The sequence below is a fragment of the Miniopterus schreibersii genome (genome assembly GCF_964146895.1).
Source record: "Miniopterus schreibersii genome assembly, chromosome: 2".
NCBI lineage: Eukaryota > Metazoa > Chordata > Mammalia > Chiroptera > Miniopteridae > Miniopterus > Miniopterus schreibersii.
This window is the reverse complement of record NC_138102.1, coordinates 150,848,423-150,863,004: the sequence shown is the minus strand read 5'-3', so window position 1 is coordinate 150,863,004 and position 14,582 is coordinate 150,848,423. Positions and strand designations below refer to the sequence as shown.

Below are 14,582 nucleotides of genomic sequence, written 5' to 3'. Positions count from 1 at the left end.
TATGAGATCTCTAATTTCTAAGTATGAGAGTATGTGTTTACTTATTGAAAGATAACTCCAGATGTTCTTAAAGCTTTAGTCGTAGAAAGTGATAAAAGTGCCTCCAGATCACTAAATAACAGATTCAACTCCATTTACATGGAAGATTTAGAAGAATGTTCCTGTTTTCCAACCAAAACCATAGAATTGAAAGTGGAAGAAATATGAGATGCAACCTGGCCATACTCAATATATGCCTTGGTATCTTGGTTTTCTTTTGAAATAGATGAATAATAATGTGTTCATTGGCATATTTACACAAAATCACCTTAATATCAGATTTTGACAAGCTAGCATGTTAATGTCACTATAAAGAACATGTATCTTACTAACCTGGAACTTTTTTTCTCCTTCCTCCCTCATCATACAAAACTCTTATCATCACACACATAAACAAATTCAGAGACAAGAAGTGTTAATAGATGATTAGATGTTACCATTAAAAGAAATCATTGTGCCCGGCTGGGCATGGCTCAGCGGTTGAGCACCAACCTAGGATCCAGGCGATCGAGGTTCGAGTTCCGGTCAGGGGTGTGCAGGAGGCAGCCGATCAATGACTCTCATCATTGATGTTTCTCTCTCTCTCCCTCTCCCTTCCTCTCTCTGAAATCAATAAAGATATATTTTAAAAAAAGAAAAAAAGAAATCATTGTACCAGTTTAACTAAAAAATAGGATGGTGGGCATCATTTCTGTATTTAAATAATTGTAATATTTTTGTAAGGTATTTTAGTATACATAAAATGCTTTCATATACAGCATATTTTCAGATTTAATGATATGGTAGCAAATTTTCAGAGGTGGGGGAATTTTTAAAAATATTCTAGTGACCAGTCACGTTTGCCATTTTTCCCCCCTTCAAATATGGAAAGTAAAACTCAGAGCAATCAAATAACTTAACAAGCCAAAGTACAAGTTACTTGCAAAACCAAACTCAGCTCAGTGTGACGGTCTTTAGCAGCATTATACTGTGAGTAGTTTCTGGCATTTTACACCTGAGAAAACTGAGACTGGGATGGCGGTGACGTGCCCAGGGGTAAAGACAATGGGAGGAAAATGAACCAGACGGCCTCAATTGGAACGCATTTTTAACTGCTTAAATTCTAATATTCTTGTTTAACTATCTCCACAAGCCTCTTATTATGCTTTCCTTTTATTTCACTACTCTAACCCCCAGAATTCCCAAGGTATATAATCAATTGAAATGCTCAGTTTCCATCCTTTGCTGGCAAGTAATATTATGTTTTTCTAACCATATTGCATTTATATACATACATATGTATATAAAAACATAGTGACTATCTTTAAAAAAAACTTCGGAGATTAAAGTTAAAAACTCAGTTAATAAATAGTAGCTCTCTGTATGAAAACTATGGCCAAGGTCAAAGTATTAAGTTTTGGTACCTTTGGGAGCTCATGTTCCTTAAATCATGAAGCAAACATTGCAAATAAAGAGCAATGAGATAAAATTTATTTCCCCCAGAAATAACAATTCCCAGGAACCCACTGAGCCACACTGAACAGACAGTACTGACTTGTGATTCAGACAGCCATCGTTCCTTCCAGCTCATCTCGACAACGATGAAATCACTGAACATGAGTCAATGGCTGTACCAGCAAATCACAACTAAAAATAGCAGTTTTCTCAAAATACTGACTGCGCACTTCACATCATCATGTTCCTAGCTGAAGGGGTAGCCGGTCCTGCCTTCAAAGATGGACTCCCCAAGCTAACAGAAGATGGGACTATATATATTTTGAATTAATTCAATTCAAAATATTGAAAAACGTATGTTGTACAAAAGAGCTAAAGTCAAATGACTAGAAATATTCCTTCAAAATCACACATGAATCTTCACTATTTTTCCAAGAACTGGACTGACTGGTACAACTGACAATTCCTTATATTAATGCCCCCCAAATGATAATGTCATTAGCTTTTATTTGGAAATTTTCTATTCTATCAAAAGATCATTAAAATAACCGATTCTTCTTTTTGGACTATAGAATGTAGACTCTCTGGTTAAAGTACAAAGTATTTAAAGTGATATTTCATGAGTTACAGAATTATTTAATAAATAGTTTCAATTATATTTTGTTAAAATTACTCAAGAATTCATGTAGATTTTCAGAAATATAATTTTAAAGAAGGGTTGGAAATGCTATTTAAACCAAAGAAATATTTACTTACCCTGCAACAGTTTAATTCCTCAGCTGTAAGTATGATAGTACCACATTTCTTCCCTGGAATTCCTCTAAAACAAAAGTATGTATATATTTATATGCATTAGTATTTTATATTTATAATATTATATATTTAATTTTATATAAACAAATAGAGTACTACTAATAACCAAATATATTCCCAGTTCCAATGCTGAGTTTATCCTATACATCCACATATCCTGATGAAGCTAAACTTTGATCATATTTAACATGTCAGCCCTCTGCCCAAGAATCTTCAATAGCTTCATATCGTCTACTATGTATAATATAATAACTGTAATATAATAAAACTTTCTCCCATGGTTTCTAAGATTTCTATTAAAACCTACTCCTAATCTTGGTTTTCATATTTCTTTCTCCTTTTATAAGCATGGTTACCTATTTGCACCTATTTCTTTCTGCCATTCCCATGCCCTGACATACCATAGAGTGTATGTTAACCCCTGTCCTGCCTCAAACTTTCCATATCCCCAGGTGAAGTTCCATTTGTTCTAAGAAACCTCATCCCAGTCAACCTCACACAAAGCTCAGCCTTCTCTGCACTCTTATTGCACTTACAGGTTAAGCATTTAATTATTCCTAAACTGTTACAATCACATATTTTTATACTTTGTTTTCTCAAGTTGATTATAAGCTCTATAAGAGCAAAACTCATGACATAAACCTCTTGTAAACCAACAGAGTTAAATATCGATACATAGCAGGTGGTCATACATACAAGAAAAATATGTAACACATAAGCAAAATTAAGCAAAGTGAAACTCCCATTCAACTTTCTTTTTACATGCCTCTGGTCTATTTGTGCTCACATAGCTTCTCGCTGACGCTAAGAGAAAAGTCCACGAGGAAAATGCAAGGCGTGTGCGTGGCTCCCTGCTTTTCATCAGGGATTACAGAGGCAAGTCCATGAGACTCTTCCAAAGAGCAAAGTCTGCTCCAAAGGTATGCTTCATGCTGCTTCTGCTTTCTCACAAATCATAGCTCAACTCTTCTGTTTGCCTTGGGAACTAAAGATGTGAACTTAGAGCCCAATGCGTGTTTTTGTCCTCAAAAATATAATTCATCCTTGATAATTTTATTTGTACCAGCATGTATGCAACAAATACATAATCCCTTACTTTCCATGTGTAAAGGGGTTGGAGTCTTAGTATTTTGACTGGGGACAAGGTAGAAGAACAGAAAGTTAAAATAGTCTTAGTTTGAATATATCAATGAAATTATATTCACTCTAAAACTGCTCTATCGTTTCTTTCTATTCTAAAATTTCTTCTGGAAAGCACAACTCCATCTTTAGCGAAAAATGCCAACTTGAGCAGGAAACTGCCTATCACAAAATCTTGTTTCCTCTCTCTCTTTACTCCCCATTAGGGAAATTGTAAATGTCAGGATCTTCCATTTTCTCCAGGTCTTTATGACTAAGAGATAATTAATTTATCCTTGTATGTTTTTTCTTACAATATTACATGCATCATTTCTCAGTTAATTTTTCTAATCCAGCTGTATCTTTTTTCTTCTTCTTTCTGTGTGTAAACCACAGGATTTATATTTTCAGTATTATGGCAAACTAAACACCTTAACTGAACATCTACCTGAAAATACTTTGAAATGGTCACTAAAATTTGCAAAAAGTCTTTATAAAGGCTCTGATAACTAAGCAAGAAAGTAAGAACCAATCAGAGGCTGAAGATGGAAAGCCAGAAAGACAAGCAGAGGTGAACCCTGGAGAGTGTGATCTTAGGCTTGTGTTTTATGGCTGCTTAAGGCATAAAAGATAAAAGACCAAAAACAAAAAAAACAGCCAGGAGAAGAGAGACTGGCAGCATAAAGTTTCAATTACAATGACTATATTGACTGATTGTTTGTAGCATGAATTAGATATAAACATCCCCTTTAGAGGCCCTTATGAAATAAATCCCTGCCTTAAAACTTGATGATATATAAAAGAGAAAATATGTCTCTTAATAATTCAGACTTTAGCCAGGCTTGTTGCCTTAATTTCTACTACCTAGGTAGTTACAAAATCTTCTAACCAAAAATTCAGTAAATACAAGTGACCATAAGTGCCCGGTAAATGCAAAGCCTCTCTGAAAGAGTTTGCCGTCAAACTACATCGAAAAACATTAACACATTAAAAGTTAAAAACTATATATAGATATAGATATATATTTACAAAACACTGAAAGAAAAAAGTACCATGTGTTAGAGCCTCCAGAAACAACAGACTGCAGAATCAATTACAGGCTTAGAATACTAGAAATATTATACATAGTATACAAAATGAATATATGTATGATATAACTAAAATTTAAAGAGAAAAATGAAATTCTGAGTAACTAGCAAAAGCCAAGGTAAATAATCAAGACTATTTGGAGAATAAACAAATATAGAACTTCTTGAAAAAACAACAGAAATAGAAAACTCAGTGGATGAATTTAACTACAAATTAGACACAGCAGAATGACTGAACTGAAAGGTGGATGTAAAGAAATAGTCCATAATGCAGCACAGAGAGGCAGATATAAGAACTATTACAAAGACATTTAGAGACATGGAGGATAGACGCAAGTTTTAACATACATCTAATGAGAGATCCAGAGGAAAAGAAAGAATCAATAGAGGAGATGCAACATTTGAAGAGAGAATGGCTGAGAACTGATGCAAAAAATTAATTTCCAGATTCAAAGAGTCCAATGAATCACAAGCCGAAAAAATAAAAATAAATTTATACCTATATCCACGATAGGGACATTGAAAAACACCAGAGTCAGGGAAAAAGACAGATGCCCTATAATCAGGAATACGGCGGTGCCTCGGATTTCTAATGTGATCTGCTCCGGGAGCCCGTTCGGGCTCTGAAACGTCCGAAACCGAGGGATCCCAGCCAGCAGCTGGGCCTCAGGAGCCTGCCCCCGGCGGGAGCCCGGGGCACGGTCCACTCCCGAGGCGGGTTCGAAAACCGAAGCTTTTCCTTCTGGGTTTACGGGGTTTGTAAACTGAAATGTTCGCCAACGGAGGCGTTCGAAAACCGAGGCACCACTGTTTTAAGCTACGAGCTGACTACCCAGAAGAAAGATTAAAAGCTGAAAGACAACTGAAAACACATTATCAATGTTTTGAAAGAAAATAACTGTCGCCCTAGGACTGTGTAGAGTATACATCTCTTTTAAGAGCAAGCATGAACCACAGACACTTTTCAAACAATAAGAACTGAGTAAATTTATAGCACCCTTGCTTGAGGAATTTCTAAAGGATGGACTTCAAACTGAAGAATCGTAACCATAGGTTGAAAGTCTGACATGAAAGAAGAAACAATAAATATTGACTATAAATCAATAACATTACTGTGAAAAACTAAAACAAATACGAATGGATAATAATAGCAATAATCAGAAGGGTGAAATTTAAGTGAAAGTCTTCTGATGCTTTTTGTTCAGGAAGAAAGTAAAAGATGCTTTAAAGTAAATAGAATATGTTAAATTAGGTAAATATGTTTTAAAACTTCTAGGAGGGTACAATTTTTAATGACTTTATAATCTAAAGGTTAGAAAAGGAAAACTGTGGACAGGCGTTTTAAAAATACAATGAGTTCAAAAGAAACTAGAGAAAAAGGGTGGAGTGAGTGAGAAGCACTAAGTAGGTGATGGAAATAAATCCACAGAAATAGTTATGGGAAATGCATGTTAATGAACTAAATGCTCCAGATTAAAAACAAAGATTGTCACTAGATACTGTATAAAAAACAAAAAAGTCATCCATTTAGCTATTCACAATAGATATCAAAATTTAAGGATTTACAAAATTCAAGAGACAAGAATATATATACTAAGGGGGGAAAAAAACTAACTTTAATGAAAATCAGTGTACGTACCTTAATAGCAAGCATACAGATTTTAAATATAAAGATTGCTAGAAATAGTTACTGTGTAATAAAAGATTCAATTAATTAGGAAGAGATAGGATATCAATACTGTAGGCATCTATAATTATAGCTCCAAAATATATAAAAAGGAACTGATTGTATTACAGAACAATAAATACACCATTATAGGGGGCAATTTTAACCTGGCAAACTGCCTGGGCCAGTGACCAAGATTACCACCAGTGATAGTCATGTTTATATTATGTTCCCCTGATATGACGTAATGAGAAGGAACTTCACCTTTGTGGCCTTCCCCTCCCAACCCCTATCTCCAATCTAACCTTAAGAAAAAACACCTGACAATCCCAAACTGAGGGACATTCTACAGAATATCTGACTAGTACTTCTCAAAACTGGCAAGGTCATCCAAAACAAAGAAAGTCTGAGAAATAGTTAAAGAACAGAAGGTTCTGGGAAACAGGATGACTAAATGCAATATGATATCCTGAACTGAATTCTGAAACAGAGAAAGGACATTAGTGGAAATACAAATGATTCAAATAAAGTCTGGAGTTTAGTTCATTGTAATGTGTCCATGTTGGTCTCCTAGTTGTGACAAATGTACGGGAGTAATGTAAGATGTTAATGCTTGGGGAAACTGGGTGAGAACCACGTAAGCACTCTGTACTAGCTTTGTAACTTTTCTGTAAATCTAAAGCTACTCTTATATATAAAGTTTATTTAAAACAATGTAAGGCAAGAACAGACAATGACAGGCTGAAGAAGTGTTCCAGGTTAAAAAAAACTAAAATCTGGACAGCTAAATTCAGTGTGTGATTCTTGATTAAAATTCAGACTGGGGGAAATAGCTTTAGGACATTAATGGAACCGTTGTTGAAATTTGAATATGGAGTGTGGGTTAGATAATATCATTGAATCATTGTGAAGCTTCCTGATTTGGATCATCATAGTGTGGTTATGTAAGAGAGCATCCTTATTAGGAAATACACACTTGGGCATTCAGAGGAAATGGGGCACAACATCTCCAACAATGTCTCCAGCTTCTCCCTGATGGTTCAAGGGAAAAAACACCTAAAACAGGAGACAGGGAGATGGGAGGGATGGAGGTGGGGAGAAAATGATGAAGTACAGAGAACAAAGCTAACACCTGTTCAAAGTAAACATTCTAGGTAAAGATCGTACAGAAGTTTCTGGTAGCAGTCTAGTAAATTTTCTGTACAATTGAAATTATGTCAAAATAGAAAGTTACCAAAAAAATCAATTTTGTGAAGTTTCCCATACTTGCATTTTTCTATGATATTCTGTGACATATAGAAAGAATAATAAAACTCAAGCCCAAAACAGTTGAAGGTATATCTCAAGAGTATTATTAGAGACAAGTCACTCTTTCTAAAATTAAGCACACGAAGAATAAAAGGCATTCTGAGAGAATGGGTGGCTTGTTTTTGTCTGTTTTGCTTTTGCATTGATTGTTACAGTTGGTTTTTTTCTAACTGTAACCTTTTCTATAACTCTCACTACTTCTCCATCACAGCCACCAATGCCTTAGTTCACACCTCTACACTTTCACTTGGGTTATTGCAGTTTTCTTGTCCCTAACTGGTCTGGGGCTGATACTCCTTTAACTTACCCTCTCCATGATCCCAGACTGATCTGATCACGAATTCTAATCATGAAGCCTTCCATCTTCCAATGGCTCTATATAAATCCTATGATAATTTTAAACTTATTAATTAGGACATAATAATCTTCATAAACTTCAGCCACTGTTAAGTCTCTAGTTTCATCTTTCTGACCACTTTTTAATAGAGCCACATGTTTCATTCCCTGAATCCATAGCAAATGTTTCATTTCCCCCTGACTTCACCTGGAATATTCACCCTACTAACCACTCGAGGAATCTTTTCATATCAGTGATTTCTAGTCATTCTTCAAATTTGCTTTAACTTACAGAACATTTACTAAAATTGACCACATACTATGTCACAGAATATTTACTAAACATATCACATTTATTGATCAAAAAAATTTGACTTAGATGCTAATGACAAATGTCCATTTAAAACATTTTTAAAAACTCATTATAAAAAAGAGAAATAATACAAAAGAATCCTTAGAACTGCACAATAATAAAAATAATACCTGATTCTACTAGCTTAGTATTTTGCATGTAAAAAATATAAACGAAATGGCATTAAACAAAAATTCAGCAGTGTGTTAATGAAAGCTAATACACACAATAATAGTAGGAAACTTCAATACTCCACTTTCAACAATGGATAAGACACTGGAAAAAAATATCAATAAGAAAATAGAGGACTTGAACAACACTATAAACTAATTGAACCTAACAGACATATACAGTTCACTCCATCCAAGAACAACAAAATACATATTCTTCTCAAGGGTGCATGGCACATTCCCCGGGAGAGACCACGTTAGGCCACGATGCAAATCATAACAAATTCAAAAAGCTTGACATTATACAAAATATATTTTCCAATAACAGTAAAATGAAATTAGAAATCAATAGTGATAGGAAAATTAGAAAATGCACAAATACGTAGAAATTGAACATATGCTCTTAAACAAGCAATGAATCAAAGAAGAAGTCTCAAGGGGAATTAGAAAGTATTTTGAGACAAATGAAAATAAAAACACAAAATTCAACATCCTTTTATGATAAAAACACTCAACAAACTAGGAATGGAAGAAATCTCTATATAACAGCCATATATGAGAAGCCCACAGCTAAAGTCATACTCAATGATGAAAGACTGGAAGCTTTCCCTCTAAGGTCATTAACAAGGCAGAACACCCACCCTTTCCGCTTTTATGCAACATCATACCAGAAGTTCTAGCCAGAGTACTTAGGTAAGAAAAAGAAATAAAAGGCATCCAAATTGGAAAGGAAAACATAAAAATATTTGATTGCAGAATGCATAATCTTATATGTAGAAAGCCCTAAAGTTATCACATTAAAAAATGTTACAACTACTAAACGAAGTCAGCAAAGTTGCAAGATACAAAATCAACATAATAAAATCAGTTGTGTTTCTATATACTAATAATGAAAAATCCAAAAAGAACTTAGAAAACAATTCCATTTATAATAGCATAAAAATTACATAATACTTAGGAATAAACCTAAGTAAGGACGTGAAAGAATTTATACTGAAAACTATAAAGCATTAAAGACACAAAGACATGTAAAGATATCCTGTGTTCATAGATTGTAAGACTTCACATTGTTAAAATGTCCACACTACCCAAAGCAATCTACAGATTCAACATAATCCCTATTATAATCGCAATGGCATTTTTTGCAAAAATATATAGAAAAAGTCATCATGAAATTCTATGAAATCTCAAGGAACCCCAAATTGGCAAAATAATTTTGAAAAAGAACAAAGTTGGAAGACTCACACTTCCTGATTTCAAAACATACTACAAAGGAGCTACAGTAATTAAAACAGTGTGGTGCTGGCATAAAGATAGACAAAATAGACCAATGAAATAGACTAGAGTCCCCAGGAATAAACCCTCACACCATGATCAAATGATCTTCAACAAAAATTCCAATTCGATTCAATGAGGAAAGTATAGTCTCTTCAGCAAATGGTGTGAGGAAACTGTATATCCACATAAAAAGAATAAAACTGGACCTTTATTTTACACCATACATAAAAATCAACTCTAAATCACCTTAACTGTTAAGACCTGAAACTATAAACTTCCAAAAGAAAATACAGCAAGAAAGATTCATGACGTTGGTCTTGGCCGATTTCTAAAATATGACATCAAAAGCACAGAAAAAATGGACAAATAGACAAATCTGTCACATCAAGCTTTAAAACTTTTGTACCTCATAGAACACATAAACAGTTACAAGGCAACCTATGAAACAGGAGGGTGTATTTGCAAATCATATATCTGAAAAAGAGTTAATATTCAGAATATCTGATATGTTACTATATATAAAGAACTCTTACAACTCAATGGAAAAAAATATATATATCATATAGCTTGATTAAAAAATTGGCAAAAGACTTGAATAAACATTTCTCCAAAGAAGACATACAATTGGCCAACAAGTATATAAAAAGGATACTCAACATTACTCATCATCAGAGAAATGCACATCAAAACCTCAATGAGATACCATCTCAAACCTAGTAGGATGGCCACTATAAAATTAATTAATTGATTAATTAAAATAAAAAACAACAACAGAAAACAAGCGTCGGTGAGCATGTGTAAAAATTGGAACCTTTGCACACTACTGGTGGGATTTTTAAATGGTGCAGCCACTATGGAAAACAGTATGGGAATCCTCAAAATATTAAAAGTAGCACTACTATATGATCCAGCAATCCCGATTATGGTTATATATCCAAAAGAACTGAAAGCAAAGTGTCAAAGAGATATTTGTATACCCATGTTTATAGTAGCACTATTCTCAAAAGTCAAGATGTGGGAAGCAATCCAAATGTCCGCCAATGGATGAATAGATAAAATATGACGTATATATACAATGGAATTTTATTCATTCTTAAAAAGGAAGCAAATCCTGTCACAGGCTACAAATGAATGACCCTTGAGGACATGATGCTAAGTTCAATAAGCCAATCACAAAAAGACAAATACTGTATAATTCCACCCATGTGAGGTACTTAGAGTAGTCAAATTCATACAAGCAGAAAATAGAATGGAGGTTCCCAGTGGCTGGGGGGAGAAGGAAAAGAAGATGCTGTTGAATGGGCAGAGAGTTTCAGTTCTGCAAGGTGGAAACGTTCTGGAGGTTGGTTACACAACAGTGTGAACATACTCAACACAACTGAACTGTGCACTTATAGTGCTGAAGATGGCAAAGAGAAATAAACAAATCAGTCAAACAATTGATAATACAACAATGACCAATTAAAGTTATTCTGAGAATAAAAGATTGCATAACATTTCAAAATCTAGAACTTAAAACCAGGAAAAATGTAGAATTTTTAGAAGAAAAGGTGACTTCAGAAAAATGAAGAATTTTTTTAACAAGTGATAAAAAGGACAAATGAAAAAGAAAACAATTTAAAATTTGACATTAAAATTGAGAATTTCTGTTCACCAAAACACACCATAAAGAAACTATCAAGTTGATGGAACTAATTGTGATTTATTATAGTTTATTCATTTCATTGCTATGTAGTAATTTATTTTATGAATTACAGGTTCCCCTAATATTAAATGGGTAGAATTTTTTGTAGGTTTTAGATTTTCTTCTATATAAGCAATGATGGAATAAAATCTATTATATATTTCCTTACTGTATGTCTAAGAATAAACTGCTGGGATACAGAGTATTGCAGCATGGAAGGGAGACAGAGTGTTAAATAACAAACAGCAACTAATACTATTTATGGTTATTTTCTCTGAGAGTAGAAGGTAAGGTTGTATAAGACTGGGAGTGAGGGAAGGATGTGTGATAAGAGGGCTTGAAGTTTACAGTGGAACCCTGACCCTTATCTGTGGTTTTGCTGTGATTTCAGATACCTGCAGTCAACCACAGTCAAAAAAATTTAAATTAAAAATTCCAGAACTAATTCATAAGTTTTAAATTGTGTGGCATCCTGAGTGCTGTGATAAAAATCTTGTATGTCCCACTTTGTCGTGGGCAGAATGTGAATCATCCTTCTGTCCAACGTGTCCACACTGTAAACGCTACCCACCCATTAGCCACTTAGTAGCCAACAGGGTTACCACACAAATAGCCCAATAATTGAAAACTCTAACACTAACTTCAAGAGGAAAGAAACTTACTTTTAGTACTTTAGTGTTCTTTTGAGATCTAATTACCTGAGGAAATTATGTCATTTCCAAAGGCAAAAACAAAAGATCTATGCAAGTAGCTTTTCAAAACTAATTATTCTTTCAACTTAAATCTAATTATCTTTCTATGCAATATGTTTTAAGTCTAAAATATTAACAAAATGTCATTTGTAAGATTCTACCAAATCAGTTAGCACAAAAGAAAACACACTATATTCACTGCAAAAATGTCACATGCCAGCAAACTGTAATTGCAACTTTTGTTTAAAATTTGAAACACTAGTCTTGTCAAGAAATTCATCTGTTACCCTGTAATTTTTAACATTATAATTAAATTAAATGTGATCCCATTATATAGTGAGAATGCTAACTGTTGACATTAAAAGGAAAGCAAGATGGTTATTATCATGATACAGACGCAGAATTAGACAATCAATGATTTGATACACAATTTTTCAGTTAACAAAAACCCAGTAAACTGCTCATAATCTCTGGAGATTGAGATTTCCTTCAAAAGTCATTTTTTACAAGAATGGTGAGATCCTAGCTCTAAATTTCTTTGCTGGTGATAAACTAGATCTATTCAACTACAGAAACATTAGTTGTTAATATTACTAAAAATATACTTTGCATTTGTAATGTAATAAAATACCTATGTAGCAACGATACTATAACCTACTTTTGTCCCAAGTCCTGAGAAACTGAAACACAAAATTATGATGTGCAGGCGAGATAGTAAGTGTACTTAACAAAAAAGAAAAACCACTTAATGTGACTATTATGCTGAAAACTCAGTTGAATGAACATTATCAAATTCTTACTGTTTACAAAACACAGCAACAGTTCTCGACAATATAAAAGATATAATACTTTCTTTTCACATCTTTTCACAATTGTTATATGAAGAAGGGAGGGAAGGCATGCAGCCTCTGGATTGAATTTTACAAGGCTGTTCTGGTGCTTTGCTCCAGCGTGCATGGAACCCACGAGGTGTCAGGGTCAGAGAATTAATCAGAACAGAGCAGGAACATCTACTGTGTATCCATTTGATAATTTTTTTCAATGGACCTGCTTCAGCAAAGACAGAGTCCTGGAAGGGCCTCGGTTGGTTGGAGCACTGTCTCATACACCGAAAGGCTGGGGTTCGAGTCCCAGGCAGGGCACATGCCCAGGCTGCAGCTTTGACCCCCAGTCAGGGGCGTGCGGGAGGCAACCGATTGATGCTTCTCTCTCACATCAATGTTCCTCTCTCTCTCTCTCTCTCTAAAAATCAATGAAAACATATCCTCAGGTGAAGATTAAAAAAAAGAAAAGAAAAAAAGAATTTAAAATAAACAAAAATAATATGAGAGGAAGGGGAAAGAACATTCACTATAATGCTGGAAGAAGCTAACAATTACCGTTAGCTAGAAATGCCATACTTATATATTGAAAACTGAACCCAGTGACTAAAAATATGTGTTGGAAAGTCCTTCCAGAAATTTGATAGGGAAGAAAGCAGTGCTTTTAGAAATGAAGGCAAGTCATCTTGCATTACCAAATGGAACAAACGACCAGGAAGATAAGAACACTGTGCAGTTTACTTATCAGGATATTGTGAATTCAAGATAATGATTTTCCAGAAGATCAAGGAAAAAACTGATATATTTATTTACTTCTTCCAAAACTAGATATAGATTTATTTAATTTCTAATCACCTTCCTACTTAGACTGTGTTGTCTCTGAGAAAAGAGTACTTTCATCTTAGCTGACCACAGAAAGAGTGGCAACAATCCCCCTGGAGTAGAGACTGGGGGACTGGAAAGCCATGCTCCCCCTCACTGCCAGGGTTATCGCTGTCTTCTCTATAATCACAGGGCAGAGAAGAGTCAGTGCACACTGAATGGAAGCCTGGAGTGGGTTATAGAAGTTGAATCTTCATGACTCAACATATATGAAAGAAGCACAAACTCTTGGCGGGATGAGCACTGTTTGCCTCGGGAGAAAGTGGGACTATGTTCATGGAAGGGTTGTGTGGGTAATATAATGAGAAGGAATCTCATCCCTGAAATGATCTGTCAGAATGCGGGTCCCTTGAAAGCACTTCTTACCGTCGAGAGATGGTCTTGATTTGTAAGTAAATACTTTTGTACTATTAAAATGAAGTAAAATAAAGACGTTTCATTTCTTTCAAAGTTGCACATAAACATTTATTTACTGACAGCAATATAATGCTGTGGTTAAGCATATGGCCTCAGAAGCCACACAACTTCCAGTTGAATCTTGGTTTCTCCAGGGTCTTTCTTTCAGTTTCCTCCTCTGATGAAAGGGGGTAGTAACGATATCTATCTACCTCATAAAGGTGCTATGAGGGTTAATGAAGTTACTATGTGTAAAACAGGCAGAAAAGCAACAGACACATTATAAGAATTCAAGTTAGCCACTAGCATTGTTTTAAAAAAAAATTCCCTTTCACTTCCTTTGATGACTCTGAATTTTTTTAAAAAATTTTCCTTTCACTTGCTTTGATGACAAAGAACCCATACAGGAGCAGAGACAATCCCCAAATGTATGTTACAAACATTTATTTCATCAGTGGGTTGGAGCTCAGGCCAAGATGCTTATTCTAAGGTTGGCTCATAAAG

General features: G+C 34.5%; 1 protein-coding gene across 2 annotated transcripts in view; it reads right to left on the bottom strand.

Annotated features, from left to right (window-relative positions):
• Positions 1-14,582, bottom strand: part of CPNE8 (copine 8) — a 185,152-nt gene that overhangs the window by 101,695 nt on the left and 68,875 nt on the right. For both annotated transcript variants that reach the window (XM_081128758.1, XM_081128759.1), the window contains one exon: positions 2,230-2,293. In XM_081128758.1, coding sequence (XP_080984884.1) covers positions 2,230-2,293 — 64 coding nt within the window. The remainder of the gene's footprint in view (positions 1-2,229; positions 2,294-14,582) is intronic.